Source organism: Mugil cephalus, chromosome 2 (assembly GCF_022458985.1).
Source record: "Mugil cephalus isolate CIBA_MC_2020 chromosome 2, CIBA_Mcephalus_1.1, whole genome shotgun sequence".
NCBI lineage: Eukaryota > Metazoa > Chordata > Actinopteri > Mugiliformes > Mugilidae > Mugil > Mugil cephalus.
The window spans coordinates 29,066,148-29,080,556 of record NC_061771.1 but is presented as its reverse complement, the minus strand read 5'-3'; the positions used below and the strand labels follow the sequence as shown (position 1 = coordinate 29,080,556).

Genomic DNA, 14,409 nt, shown 5'->3' with positions numbered 1-14,409 from the left:
GTCACCCTAAAAAATGTTTTTTTTTGAACCATTCATCTTCACCACGCCTCACAGTGACGCAGTTGGAAGCGCTTCATTGAAAATGGTCCGGTCTGAAACAGTGTCTCGCGGTGCAGCGTTCCAAGCGCTGTGTAATCTGAAAACACCAGTATGCTGGTATATTAAAAATTCATATCATAATAAAAAAATATTACCAGTATTCCGTATGAACCACCCATCCCTAGTTTAAGTGTAATAAATGACAAACAAATTAGTTAACGCCCTGTGACCTTTGTCTTCACAGTGGATTTAAATCAGTCAAAGATGAAGAAACTTTGAGTTTATGTCCGTGTGCAGATTGCATGAAGAATAAAGAGAGGAACACTTTCCTAATCCAACTCAGTCTTGTGCTTATTTGCCAGTCTTTGCTCCATCGCACCTCCACCACTTTATCAGTCAACATAATTGGCAGAAAATAAAAAGAATACACAAAGTGCCGCTCCCATTCTCTAGTACCCACCCGCCCTCACGCTCCATCATTTGCACAAACGCATAAACTCCCCCATCTCTCCTTTAATTGTTTTCAATTAGCTTCTTGTTAGCACTTCCGTACGCCTGCGCCTCCTCCTCCTCCTCCCTTTCTTCTCAACCTAACAGGGTGTCGAAAGAGACATAGACAGAGAGAACATGCAAAAACAAAAGGGGATGAACTGCGTTTGTGTTTAAAAATTAAAAAATTAATAAGAGGAAGTAAGTGGCTTCAAATTCTGTGCAGCGCAGCTAGAACTGAGCTGAGAGGTAACATTAAATATGTGCAGGTGCCGTCTCCAGGATCGAGCACAAAGGGTGAAAGGAAATACAGAGACCCATCTTCGTCCTCCTTCCTGCTCTCCACCACATAATGAAATAATTAGATAGTTAGACGAGTAATGATTCTTTTTTTTTTCTGTCTCTCTCTCTCCCTCTCTCTCTCTCCTCCCACTGAGAAATTTGCCTGGCTGCACAAATGAGCAAAGAGGTACAGAAAAGAAAAGGCAGCGTGGATTTCGAGCCGCCCTAACCCACGCCCATCCGGTCAGATCCCGGTGCACGATGGGGGAAATCGGAACCCAAATTTGCCTCCACAAATTGTTTGCATTTTCAGAGTCATTCTGTGCGGACGGTATTTGCCTGCACTTTGGGAGCGGGGATGACATTGGTCATTGGCACGCTATCCAGCCGTTCCTTCCTCAACCCACGTCTTTCCCCGAGCCACAACAGGCAGATGCTGAAATTATATATATATAAATATATATATAAACCTACAAAGCTAACAGGCTGCTACATGCTGTGCTGGCATGCATTCTTCTTACCAGAAGATACCACCCAGTCGTGATTGCTATTATACAGTGTCTTTTTGCAGCATTAGGTGAGCGTGTGCACATGGTCACAGAAATAACTGCCGGCATGAACACCAGCCACCTTTGAGCCCATCACCGGATACTTCAGAGAAAACACAGATGAGATGAGATTAGGGATTTGGTTCGCAGAGAGAGGCCGTCGGATTGAAAATCGAAGCGACACGCCGTGTTTGGGTTGTGCGTTTCCTTGTTATTTGTGGGTTTCCTGCAGCCTGTTTGAGTCCCTGTGTTTTTGCCATGCCTTTGTCCAATTATTCACATATTTGCTTTGTTCATTTTTCCCTTCAGTCTCTAGGACACACACCCACACACAGGCAAACACACTTATCTGCACATATATATATATATATATTATATATATAATATATATGTATATGGACACACATACACACGCTTCACGTACGGTGCCAGAGGTGGTTGTGACTCTTCGTAAACAAGCTTTTATATTTATATTTGTTCTCGCGCAGACACACAAAAACGGTTCAACTGTTCCACTGAAGTTTGTTTTCCTGCAGAGAAAAAAGGATTTGGTTGATCTTTCCTGTGCTGTGATGTTTGTGGATCACTGCTCTCTATCTCTGTTCTGCACTTCTTTGTATTTTTATTATTTATTTAGTATTTATTTTTAAAAGAAAGATGTGTAGTGCTCTGTTTAAACCAAATTTTGGAAAAGTAACAGTAACAGTTGCTGCATTTCCATTCCCCCTAGAAATCCACAAATCTCAAATATCACAACAAAAAACTGGTGATGGAAACATTTCAAAAAACCTCTAAAATGTCTAAAGCTTTTACGCTCGCATGAGGTGGTTTTTCAGACGTGTTCATATGAAATTTTATCGCTAAAGTGCAACGGAAACCCTTTTTTTTTTACTTTTACGTCACCGGCATCACTGGAGATGACGCAGAGGGTCTTGAGACCAGTCATTGAGTTCAGTACATGAAGTCGGGAATTTAAGAGAATTATGGGATGGCGCGAGACGAGATTCATTCGCAAAACACTTTTCAATGTAAACACTCAAAATTCAGAAATTTCGCTTTTATTTTGTGAAAAACTGTAATGGGAACGCAGCTAGTTTGGGATTTTTTACATGTTGCACAAACTTCTATTTCGATCAAACCATTGCCAAAGCCTTACGGGTAATAGTGTGACTGGTCAAAGCTTTACGTACAGAACCAAACGAACCAACATAAGGGCTGCACGAAAAATCGTTTAAAAAAAACACAATCTCGATTCACACATACACGTCATCTCATTTCAAAACACAACGATTCTTAAGCAATTTATTTCAGGAGCGGCATCACAAACGAATGCTCTCATTTCTTCACAACTTTTTTTCAAGCGCCCCTAAATGCAGCACCGCCGCTGACTCCTCCTTCGACCTATGGTAAAGCACCTTTACAGCACCTGATTCCGTCACTGGAGGAAGCCGAGCTGCAGCTGAGTGTGAGGAAACAGTGAGGAAGAGAAGCAAAGAGAAGTCAGCGGTAAAAAGAGTTACATGGTTGGCGAAGGTGGTAGTGGCAATAAACATTCTGTAAAAAAAAATTGTGCCAAAGAATCACGATCTCAATTCTAAGCAAACAAATTGCCATTCACATTTCTTCCATTACCGTGCAGCTCTATAAGGCATAATTATTCCCGGTTTAGGGTTCATTTAAAGTACCGGCGGAGGCAGATACCGTGACCTACGCACGTAGCCTAGACGAGCCATTTATACTTGTGTGCCATTTATACGCCACACAGGCATCGACACGTTCAAGAATGGCGACTGAAACTTTTGCCAAATTTTTGCCCAAGGCGGCTCGTACAAATTTAACCTCCTGAGTTAACCTCTCCTCGATGTGTTCCATCTTTACTGATCCAAAACGAACAATTAGAAAATCACGGAGGTGGAGAAACGGCCAGAAATACTAAAGCAGAGACACGCTGCTACCAAGCGGACCAATCACAGTTCTTGTGGTCTGTGTCGTCATAACATGCCGTTACATTTTAGAGCAGGTGCACGTCAGGCTGCGGGGTTAGCGTCTACGTACAGTCAGCGTCGTATTGATGCAGGAGTATGATTCACACGTTAGAAACAATGTATGTAGACAGCTAAAAAAAAAAATGCCGAAAAACTGCGGAAGTAGGAATTTATGTTCTTAAAGTTGTGTTTGCGTTTGCACCATTAGTCGGGCTTCTTTATTCTCAAACTGACCGTGCGCTATGAATTCAAGGGCCGGAAATGAAAACAAGTCGGGACACACTACACAACTTTCTCAGCCTCTGCAGAAAAGCAGTAAATGTCTGTTTTGTTTTAAATGCGGTGTCTGTGGCCACATTCAAGGGCTGGTGTTAACAGTAGCTTTGGAGTAGCCTACAGTAGGACACTCGGAGTGTGGTGGAGAATATGGTGAAACCAGCTGTGGGAATTTTTTCAAACTACCACTACCAAAAGTATTTTTATCTCATTTCCCCAAATTAACTAATCCAAAAGGCCTGCCCACATGATAAATAGTCAAACACATGAGACAGTTCGAGAACACCAACACATCCGGTGAACTGTCAGACATGCTCACAGCGGCGATACTGACACCAAGGTTACAGTTTTTGAAAGTGAATTCTGTAATTTCCCGACTAAAGCGCCTCATTAAAGCTCGCGTTGCCCTCTGCAGCCTTGAAAACAGACTCTCGATCTCCATTGAGGCTCCCAGGCAAGGTCAGACTGAATTTTATTTCAGCTCGGCATTCAGTCAGTCAGTCAGTCAGTCAGTCAGTCAGTCAGTCAAACCAGACGGCCTTGGTCCTTGGGACGACATGAGAGCATTGACGTGAAATGCATGGGGAAAAGAAAGTCACATAAAGACGAGAAGGAAGCTTTTAGAAATCAATATATATTTTTTTTTATTATTTTCACCAAGGCCAAAAGTCTGCAGCAGGAACCTGTCTCGATGTTATGAGTAAACATGTAACGTACTGAATATACTGCATAGAGCAAAGTACATACTAGCAACATTTTATTTATTTTTTTTACGTACATCGATCAGCCACAGCGTTAAAACCAAGTTACTAATATTGTGTAGGTCCAAAACAGTTATGTTCTCATAATGACAATAAAAACTCTTGAGTCTTGAATCCTGAACGGGCCTTCTGAGGGTGTCCTGTGGTTCCTGGCTACAAAATCTCGTTAGTCGGGGTCTTTGAGGGGGAGGGGCCTCTGTGGATCATCCCATAGATTCTTGAATTTGTGAATTTGGAGGCCAGGTCAACACCTTGTGCTGTTTTTGTGTGTGTGTGTCTGTGTCATTGCTATGTGGTTAGGGTTGTCTGGTCTGGTCTAGGTGGGTGGTCCATTACTAGGTAATGAATGTTCTTTACTTGTCCTGTCGGCGGTCATAATGTTGTGGCTGATCAGCGTATGTGAAGCTTTGTAGTTCTTTTAGGGCCTGATGAACACACACTGCATCGGTTATGTTCCATGCGCCTTTGGTTGTCTGCCGCCGTGACACAAAGATCGCGCAAATGGTCGTCGTCAGGCACAACGGGGATCAACCGCAATATGTGTCATTCTCTACTTATCACCACATTAGTCACGTTGGATAGTGAATCCAAAACAAATCACACTAAATGTGAAGCATGTGTGGAAAAAATAGATTAGTCTCCCAGAAAATTTCAGTTTGTAGCGTTTGTGGTTACCGACTCGTCATGTGACGCCCTCGTGTCATTTCAAATCCAGGTTGCCCCTCAAACCCCCCCGGCCCTCACCGTGCCTCATTGTCACCAGAGTGGATTACGTGTTTTTTTGTTTTTTTGCTGCGTGGAGGTTGTAATCCGGAGGTCGAAGGGGCGAAGCCTTTCTGAGAATAATGTTATTTTTACCCCCGCAAACACCGCGTCGTCTCCGTGGAAAGCGCCGCGGCTAATTAGAGCCGTCGTTGTTCGGAGATCGAAGATCACGGTGATCAGAGAGTCCAGGTTTTATTTCCAGGCCTCGTCCGTCTTAATCGTAGATTTGTCTCATGTTTGCGTCGTCGTTAGTAGCTCGTGCGTCCTACTGACTTGGTCGCCTATCATTTATTGGCCATCGATCAGCCACAACATTATAACCACGGACGGGGGGAAGTACGTGTGACATTTAAACCGTCATGTGATAATTCAATGTTCTGCTGGGAAACTTGAACTCAAAAAAAACATGAGGAACATCACAAGGTGTTGACCTGTCCTCCAAACCCACTAGGCCAACAACATCCTGTTACCAGACACCACAGGACGCCCTCAGAAGGGAACACGTCCATTCTCTGATGAGTCACAACTGTTTTGGAGATCTACACAATATTCTCACCAACTAAGAGATTTCGTCCGTGGTAGGGACTAGGGACTAGGGACTAGGGTCGCTTGTAAAACAAATTTGTGTTTCATATCTGTGCTGTCCAATCCATGTTGGATTGGTAAACCTTTCCAACTTCCCATGAAGGGTCTCCGCAAGTAGGCGTACAAATCCAGTTTACTTATTCTAATCACCGTCTTTCACTCCACCCACCAATGTTTGGAAGATTTCTAGTCCTGTGGTCAGACTTATTAATAACTAGTTCTGAGAGAAACCATAAGCCTGGGCTTCCTCAGCTACGTACCCTCGCTGGGGTTAATTAGATATTGATTTGATCAGGACCAGGCCCCGTTCTAGAAGATTTGGTCGTGCTAAATTATTAATGCTTATGCAGCACTATATATAGCCTAGCATGCAGCGGTCACAAGAAAGCCAAACGCCGGTGTCTCTGCGTGTGCATCCTCTCCCCTCCCCGTCCGCTCTCGGATTGATTGCGCCACTTCCCCCTTTCCGTGGAAATCAGAGAGAGGGAGAGACGCTCTTCCTTCGGTCGCTCGCCCGTGCATGTGCGCATATGCAAGCAAGCGTGTGTGTTTGTAGAGTGTGTTTTGACAAGCATATCCCGAATAAATTTTTGAGCAGCTCGGTTGCTCTCAACAGACCAACGCAAAGAAAAAAAAAAAACACTCCCAGTGCAAAAGCACTTTAATGTTTCCCTCGCTGAATTTCCCTGATGCCGCGTTCACTCTGAGGCAGATTAACCGAGCTTTTCCCCGTCATTTCTGAATCAATTCCACAGTCAAACGGCTGAATGAGAATAGAACTCATGAACGCTTCGTCCGTTCGTTATCAAAGCAGCAATTTATGCTCGCAAGCCTGCGCTCGTGTGCGAACAAGATTTCTTTTGATCTATTATGTTTTGTGTGTTGGCTATAGTGGTGTTATTTTCTTTACAATCCATAGCAGGCTTTACAGTGTATAAATGTACTTACATTAACCCATATGTATTGTCAACAGCCCAAACTCTGTTATTCCACGAGGAAAAGTTGACTTAATTTCAAAGCACCCGTGCCTTCAAGCGGGCCGTGGTAAATTTTCGGGGCCGAACCTCCTCAGTTAACTTTTCCTCGACGTGTCCGACCTGTAATGATCCAAAACAATGACTTCAAAAATTGTGGAAATGGACAAGCAACGGGAAATACTAAAGCGGAAACACGCTACGTGCACGTCACGCTGCGACGTCAGGGGTCCGCGTAAGGTCCGGACGCTGAAGTATGAACCACCACAGATTTACACTCTGATACGATACTGATTAAAATTCAGGCTGATATTGCCGATACCGATGTGTCTGGTAAACCTTAAAAAAAAAAAAAAGTAGTGTATTTCAAATCGTGACTTCATAAAGAATAAAAGGCATAACAGTAATTTACTTATTTATTTTAAACTCTGAAATATATTGAGGTAATGGCCTCTTTTACTGTATAGACGAGCTAATACAACAACAGAAAAACAGAGGACACAATCATACAAAATATGTGAAAATGGTGTTTGAAACATTTAAAAAGAAGAAAAATAATAGACCATTAAAATAAATGACTGTTTAACTATTAAGAACTACCATAAAATGAAAACTTGTATCTTAATTGCGACTCTGTTCCGTCCTCCTCATCATAAATGTGTGCTGTGTTGTGGTATCTCACAAGGTTTGTTGTGTTGCCACGACTCAATAGTTTAGTTACTTTCCGCTGTGTTCCTACATTACCTCCAAATACTGAAGTATCGAAAGTATCGATATAGTGAATCGAGCATAAAGACCTGGTATCGGAAGTATCGATATTTCAGTATCGCTCTGCACGTAACTACTTTGCATCACTTGTTTTTTGTTTTTGTTTTTTTCGATGAAGGAGGTGGATGTTAGACAAAAGCTACAAGAGTTCTGAATCCAGATTTGTGCTGGTTTTCCTCAATTTATCCTTGAAATGAATATAACCAGTTCCAATATGAACAACGTGCAGTGTTTGCATAATCCACCTGTTTTTTCTTGCTTTTATCCTTCATCTGCAGCAGATTTTTTATTTTTTCATTTAAGGTTTTATTTAACTCAAGTTAGCACGTCGGTGCATGTGGATTAGCTGCGCGTCTTGTGATTTCCTCCGCGCATGCATCTGTGTGTGTGTGTGAATCTCTTAAGTTTGTGTCACGCTGCTCTTCGCCTGCGCCGCTGGACCCCGTGAAGAGCAATGAGGTGACACAATGGAGGTTTCAGAGATTCAGGGAACGAATCTCTTTGTCTTCTGTGTGTGGAGAAAGATCCTATATTCACAAGCATTTTTGCATAACGCATGGACAGAATCCCAGATGCCCTGATATATAGATTTATATATGTATATGTGTGTGTGTGTGTGTGTGTGTGTGTGTGTGTGTGTGTGGTCTCTCCCTCTCTAACTTGTCATGTGTGAATGCTTTTGGGCCCTGAGTGTGTGTTCACTAACTGACCTACATTTGTGGAGCTTTTTGCCCGTGGCTCGAGAGACTTTGTCACCGTTATCTCATCCAGCCAATCGCAGCTCTGGCCTTCCAGTGGGTGGGGGGGGGATTGTCATCGTACACGTGGGTCACGGCTGGAGACGCATTTGCGACAGTTTCTTTCTAAGCATGAACATTGGCCACTGTTTTACGGTGCGACACCGGGGCTCCCTGTACCTTTGACTCTTCAGCCCCGATCTCTCTCACGCTGCAGAGCTGCACCCCTAATTATTTTCCCTTCCGACTTAAAAGGAGAGCGGTATTTCTCCGCACATTGGCAGCCGGAGAAGTGGGGTGGTGGGTGGTGGTGGAGGGAGTTGAAGCTTTTGAAAAGTCTTTGAAGCCTCATTTTTTTTGTTATCAAAGCTGCCTTTGTAGGCCGCATGAATTTTGCATGTGCAGGTTTAAGGGAACTTGATGTGTGAGCGTGTGGTAGTTTTTGAGGAGTCAGGAAAGCGAGGGAGCGACTGTACGTCAGAAACGCGAGGCCGTTAATTAAGAGATGCATTTTTTTTTTAATTTCATCTGTAACTTGAAGGATTCAAGTGACATAATTCACATAAACCGTGGTTCACACGTTCATCGAGCCCAAAAAAGCACTACATATACACTGATCAGCCACAATATTATGACCACTGACAAGAGAAGTGAATGACATTTATTCTGGGGAACTTTTGGACCTGACATTCATTCGTGTGGATGTTACTTAGACATGTAGCACCCACCTAGACCAGACCAGACACCCTCACCCCAAGGCCCTTCCCCTCGACCCTTAGGACCCAAAGGGCCCCCCACTAACAACATCCATGTCCATCCTCTGATGAGTCACAGCTGTTTTGGAGGCAAAAGGGAGACCTACACAGGTGGTCATAATGTTATGCCTGCTCTTGCTAGAGGTTTGTGAGATTTTTCTTTGTATATTTCAGTCTACAGTGGCTGAAGCTGAGTGGATCGTGCTGGAGCTGGAGTTCATAAATGCTGCTCAACAGTTTATTTTACTGAAATCGCAGAAAAGGGAGGAGATGTGGACGTAAACGTCCGTTGAACCAGCTGACGTAGCAGCGGGGCGCTGCTCCAGCCTGGCTGTACATTAGGCTCCGATTCCACGCTTTAAACGTGGGATGTTGTCTGTCCTCCTGCGTTTTCTTTTTCTTTGTTTTTCTGCAGCACTTAGATCTCCTCCCTGCTGGATTTTAACGGATATCACAGCTTTTATTTGTTCCCGAGCGAAGACGAGCTGACGCTCTAAAGGACTGGCAGTGAGGATCCTCTCCCTCTGTCTGTCTGACACAAACCTTTCTGCATTTAAACCTGCCTGTTGATTTGAACCAGAACTCATTTTCATACTAATGAAACGTAGGATTTCATTATATTTGCATCTGTCCATCTTAGGTAAAGACTGTAGTAACTGCAGCTCATACATATGCCCAAGTGTTTAGGTACGTTTGGTTGTATCGTCAGTCACATAACCATATGTTTTAAGGCTAAGGACCAAAGTTTTTAAAAGCATCTCTGTCCAGAAACAGATTAAAGCTGACAGCATTGTAACCTCATAGTCACTGCTTTAAGCCATAGACTGTATATAAATATGGACTACACGTCCCAACTTCGTTGCAGTGACCAAACTGATGCTATTTTAATAAGATTATACTAATATAAGAGCGGCGGCATCTTGAGAGTTTGGAGCCAGAGTCTGGTCATTAGGGTCCGAGTTCTGAGCCTTGATATCGCTAACTCAACCACGCTTGCACTTCCATTTCCTGTTTAAGTTTAATGAATACTACACTTTCCTCTACCTCCACCAGCCACAAGGAAATGTTGGATTAGACACTGTACTTGTTTTTAATGTTTTTTTACAACTCCAAATTATGTCACATCCTGTTTCTATGGAGTCAAACAACAAACTAAAATGAAATTTATCATGCATGTGTGCATCAGTATTAACAACATAAAATGACAGAAACCATCCCTAAAAATTTCTATTTTCAGCTCGGACTAAGTCACTAACATGGAGGGGGCGGAGCTTATGATCTATACTGCAGCCAGACACCAGGGGGAGCTCCACTCGCTTTAGCTTCACTTTTTAAGAGCAGTTCCGTCGTCCGTCATTATGCGGTCTATCCTTCAAACATAGAATCAAAACGTGTGCCATCGTCTTATAACTAACCTGATGTCAATACGGCAAAACCAATTAATAGTGGCATTTAAAACCGATTCAAACCAAATAGGTTTTCTTTCGTAACTAGTCATTGGACGGGAACTTGTGAAAACACGACTGTGGTGCTCGAACCTTTGACCTCGTTCCTCGCAGCCCGCGATAATTTCATAAGAGAAACACATTTTCATTCAGGTCGCGGTTTATCAATCTCATTTATTTCACTCAATAATAATAATAATAATAATAAAGAAAAAGGAAAAAAAAAATGCGTGGCCTCAGACATTCCCTCAGCTCCAGGAGAAGTGGCTGCACTTGAACCGTGTGGTGGGCACACGCTGCAGCGTGAGTGTATATACGTGCTCCGCTAACCTCTCCATTCTCCGCTCAGAATGCAGACACATTCACGCGGGCATGTACACGTCTTTGTCTCCGTTACTCTCCGTCTGCCTCCATTTCCATTTAGTGGAGGATGGAGTGGGGGGTTGCAGGAAAAAGGAGAAATAAAAGTGGGGGGAGGGAGGGAGGGTCAGGTTGAAAATTACAATATGTATTTATGTTTCTCTGTATGCAGTTGCCAGGCAACAGCAGATCCAGGGTATTTACAGTTAATAAAAAAGTGAGTGACATTAGCTTGGTGTATTAGAAGTAAAGCGCTCATTTGCTTTAAGAGGTGGGAAGAAAGATCTGTGTGTGTGTGCGCGAGTCCTTTGTGTATATATAATGTGTGTGTGTGTGTGTGTCGGCATAATGGGCCTTATCTATTGTTGATTTTTGGTGTGACTCTGTTTGTGAGTGTAACCCAAAAGCCTTTTTAAATTTTTTTTTATTATTATTTATTTTGTGCTCTCACCCCGATTGTGCGTCGATGATAACCTTCCCTGCCGCTGTCTGAATATGTGTATTTTGATTGCTATCAGTTTTCCATCTATTAATTTGCCACATAATTTAAAACTAAGCCTTTTTGAAGCCTTTTTTGTCATGAATATGTCCTATGGAAAAAAAAAACCTTCAAAACTCCCAAAAAAAAAAAAAAAAGGGTTTAAAACATGTTTCTTGTGTAAATACTGTGTTGTAAACACAACGCCGTAGCTATTTTTTTCTCGCGCCTGACGGTGATGTAGTTGCTGTAATTTGTTGCTTTGACGGTAAACATGTCAGCGGGCGTTAACGTCACTCGTTCTGTCTTTTCCTTCGCAGGCTTTGAGAGCATCTTGGAAGGCTTGTTTGGGCCGGGACTAGTCAAAGATATCACTCTTTTCCAAGGTAAACACCCACAGACGCACAAACAATCAAACACGCAGTCTCAATTACTGCCGTGAAATGACTGAAATGCAAATTACTGTATTTTCTTTCTCCCATTTTTTATTTATTTATTTAATAAAAACAGTAGTGAAACTGAAGCTGAATAAGATGAAACATTTTAATTTATTTATTGGCAACAGTGTAGTTTAGAAGGACTGGAATTAGTAGTTGTTAATTAATAGTTGTTCTATAGTTGTTCAGTAAATGCAGCTCACATCTCGCACACAATGACTGCAACAACCGCTAACCTAGCTACGCATAAGGGTATTTTCCTGCAGATTCCTTCCTCATAAAACCCCTGAATATAAAAAGTCTCTCTGAAGAACGTGGCGAAACATCTTTTTTTTATTAATATATACCATTCTTACATTTTCTTCTACACAAAGTGATTCTGAATTACTAAAAAAAAAACTGGTTGGGTGTAAAAGTTCACAAAGCTTTACAATGTAAAACATATCTCGGTGAATAAGTTCCTCATTTTGTACATTATGGAATGAAATTATTGCTGGATATTTGTTGTGTTACAACGTAAATTCTCTGGATGAAAAATGTAGCAAATTTAACTTTCTTTCAAACTACATTTGTGACTTGAATGACTCCTTCAGTCAGCACTGAACTCTGTACACTTTTGTCTCTGGCAAGTAATTTCTTCGAGTCACAAGTGAAAGAAGTTGTTCAAGACCTTTTAAACAAGGACGTATATATACATTTTTTTTTTTTTTTTTAATCTTAAAGCGAGACAGCTATGGAGCCACTTCCAGTAATTTCATTATTTCATTGCAGTACAAAGTCTAATTCGCACGGGATTAGTTTTACCTGGGGACGTCATGTGAATATTATTATACATTTTATATTTCAACACCACGGGTCTGCAGCTCTTTCAGACCGAGGACCCCAAACTGATGAGAGATTGAATAGGGACCCCCTTCCTACTATATGTGCTCCATATAAAACTCACTTCAGCAGTTGGCTGATGGGAGCGAAGTGCTGACTGAAAGATAACGTCTTCTGCCTCCAATTTTTAAAGACATTTAAATTTGTGGGGGGAAATTAAAAAATAATGTATGAAAAATGTTCAATCAACCAAAGGTCTTGAAAACCTATGGTCTACATTTAGACGACCTTAGTTACTGTGTAAATTTGGATTCTGATAATAAGGCCAGATTAGTTTTATCCCAGGACATCTGTGTTAGGGGGGAAATAGAGTAGGTAATAATTTTTACTTTACAAATTACGGACAAAGCCGATTCACACGAGATTAAAAATCCCAGACGACCTCCAAATTCTTATTATATTACAAATTACCAGAGGTCCCCAGGTAAAACTAGTCTTGTGCGACTAAGGCCTAAGGCGACATATTCTGTAAGGAAACTACCCCCGTGTGAAATATCTAGACTTCCAGGCGGTTTAGACTTCTGTGTCAATTTGACGCCGTAGCTACAGCATCAGCTCAGACCTTACGCTGACCTCCTTAGAAATGCAGCTGTGGTCACGGCGGCCCAAGACCACAAGAGCTAGTATTTCCGGTTTTGGATCATTGAGGAAAGGATAACCGAGGAGGTTCAGAGATATAAACATGTGTGATTTGTCTTATTTGTCTAAATTTCGGTGATAGCCATTGTTGAAAGTGAAACAGGAAGCAAAAACCAACCAGACTGGCACTGACACAGCGCCAACTAGTGTTTGGGTGGTGTTGTTACAGAGTCAAAGCCTGCTTAAGTTTTCCTTAATCATTTTGCCCAAGGACATGAGTTTTAGAAGTCTTTCTCTTGGGATTGCTCATTGGTTTTGTTTAGAGAAGCCAAAAAACATATATGTTCCCACAGTCAAGCAGAGTGGTGGAAGCATTATGCTGTTGGCTTGTCCTGCTGCTTCTTAGAGAATCTTATGTGGGTGCATTGAGAAGGACGATTTATGTTGACGGGTTGGTCCAAAAACCTTTAGAAGTGCACAGACGTCGAACTTGTCCATGGTGGGAGGTCATCCTTAAGGCCCAGGCTCTAAAACCATGTACTCATCATGTGGTAGAATTATGTGGCAAGCATGAATGGAGTGAGCTCCCTCGAGGGACGTGTGCTAACCTAGATGTGTCTTTTTCTTTTAAGTTCATATCACATTAGTAGCAAAATATCCACAGTAAAAAAAATGCCGATATTTTGCTTCTGGTCGTTATTTCTCTGCAGTTTGTGACCTAACTGTGGACTATTTCTTTTAACCAAGTCTTACTGAGAACTAGAAGTTCACACAGTGACCACGTATGAATTTAACATTCTGTATTTTACGTAAGACGTAAGATGTATGTTTTAAAAATGAAATAATCTCTACAGCCTTTTCTCTACATGTTTCCTGGCTTAGTTGTGGTCTTTATACAAAAGATTGCAAAAGCCTCAAGTTAATCTGAGATGAACTTAAGAATGTATTTTTACACTGTAGATCAGTTATTTACTGCAACATACTAACTTATTAATACACTATCGTAGCTTGTTCTCTGCAAATTATTCCAGTTTTTGCTGGTTGCACCTCTGGTTAGATGCGGTGTACGTACCTGCACTATATGCAATGACAATTAAGTTGAATCTAATCTAATCTGATGTCAGAGAACAGTGACATCACATAAAAAAATAAATAAATAAAAGCGTTGATCACGAAAACGGTGCTGTACAAACAAAAACTGGACCTCAGGAGGTTAAGAGAGTTGTTCATGTAAAAGAATTAAATGTTAATTAAATGTTATGAA

At 41.8% G+C, this 14,409-nt stretch overlaps 1 protein-coding gene across 1 annotated transcript in view; it reads left to right on the top strand.

Annotated features, from left to right (window-relative positions):
- The window catches only part of lcor (ligand dependent nuclear receptor corepressor), a 99,366-nt gene that overhangs the window by 42,576 nt on the left and 42,381 nt on the right, over positions 1 to 14,409 (top strand). The window contains exon 2 of the mRNA XM_047577253.1: positions 11,568 to 11,633. Coding sequence (XP_047433209.1) covers positions 11,568 to 11,633 — 66 coding nt within the window. The remainder of the gene's footprint in view (positions 1 to 11,567; positions 11,634 to 14,409) is intronic.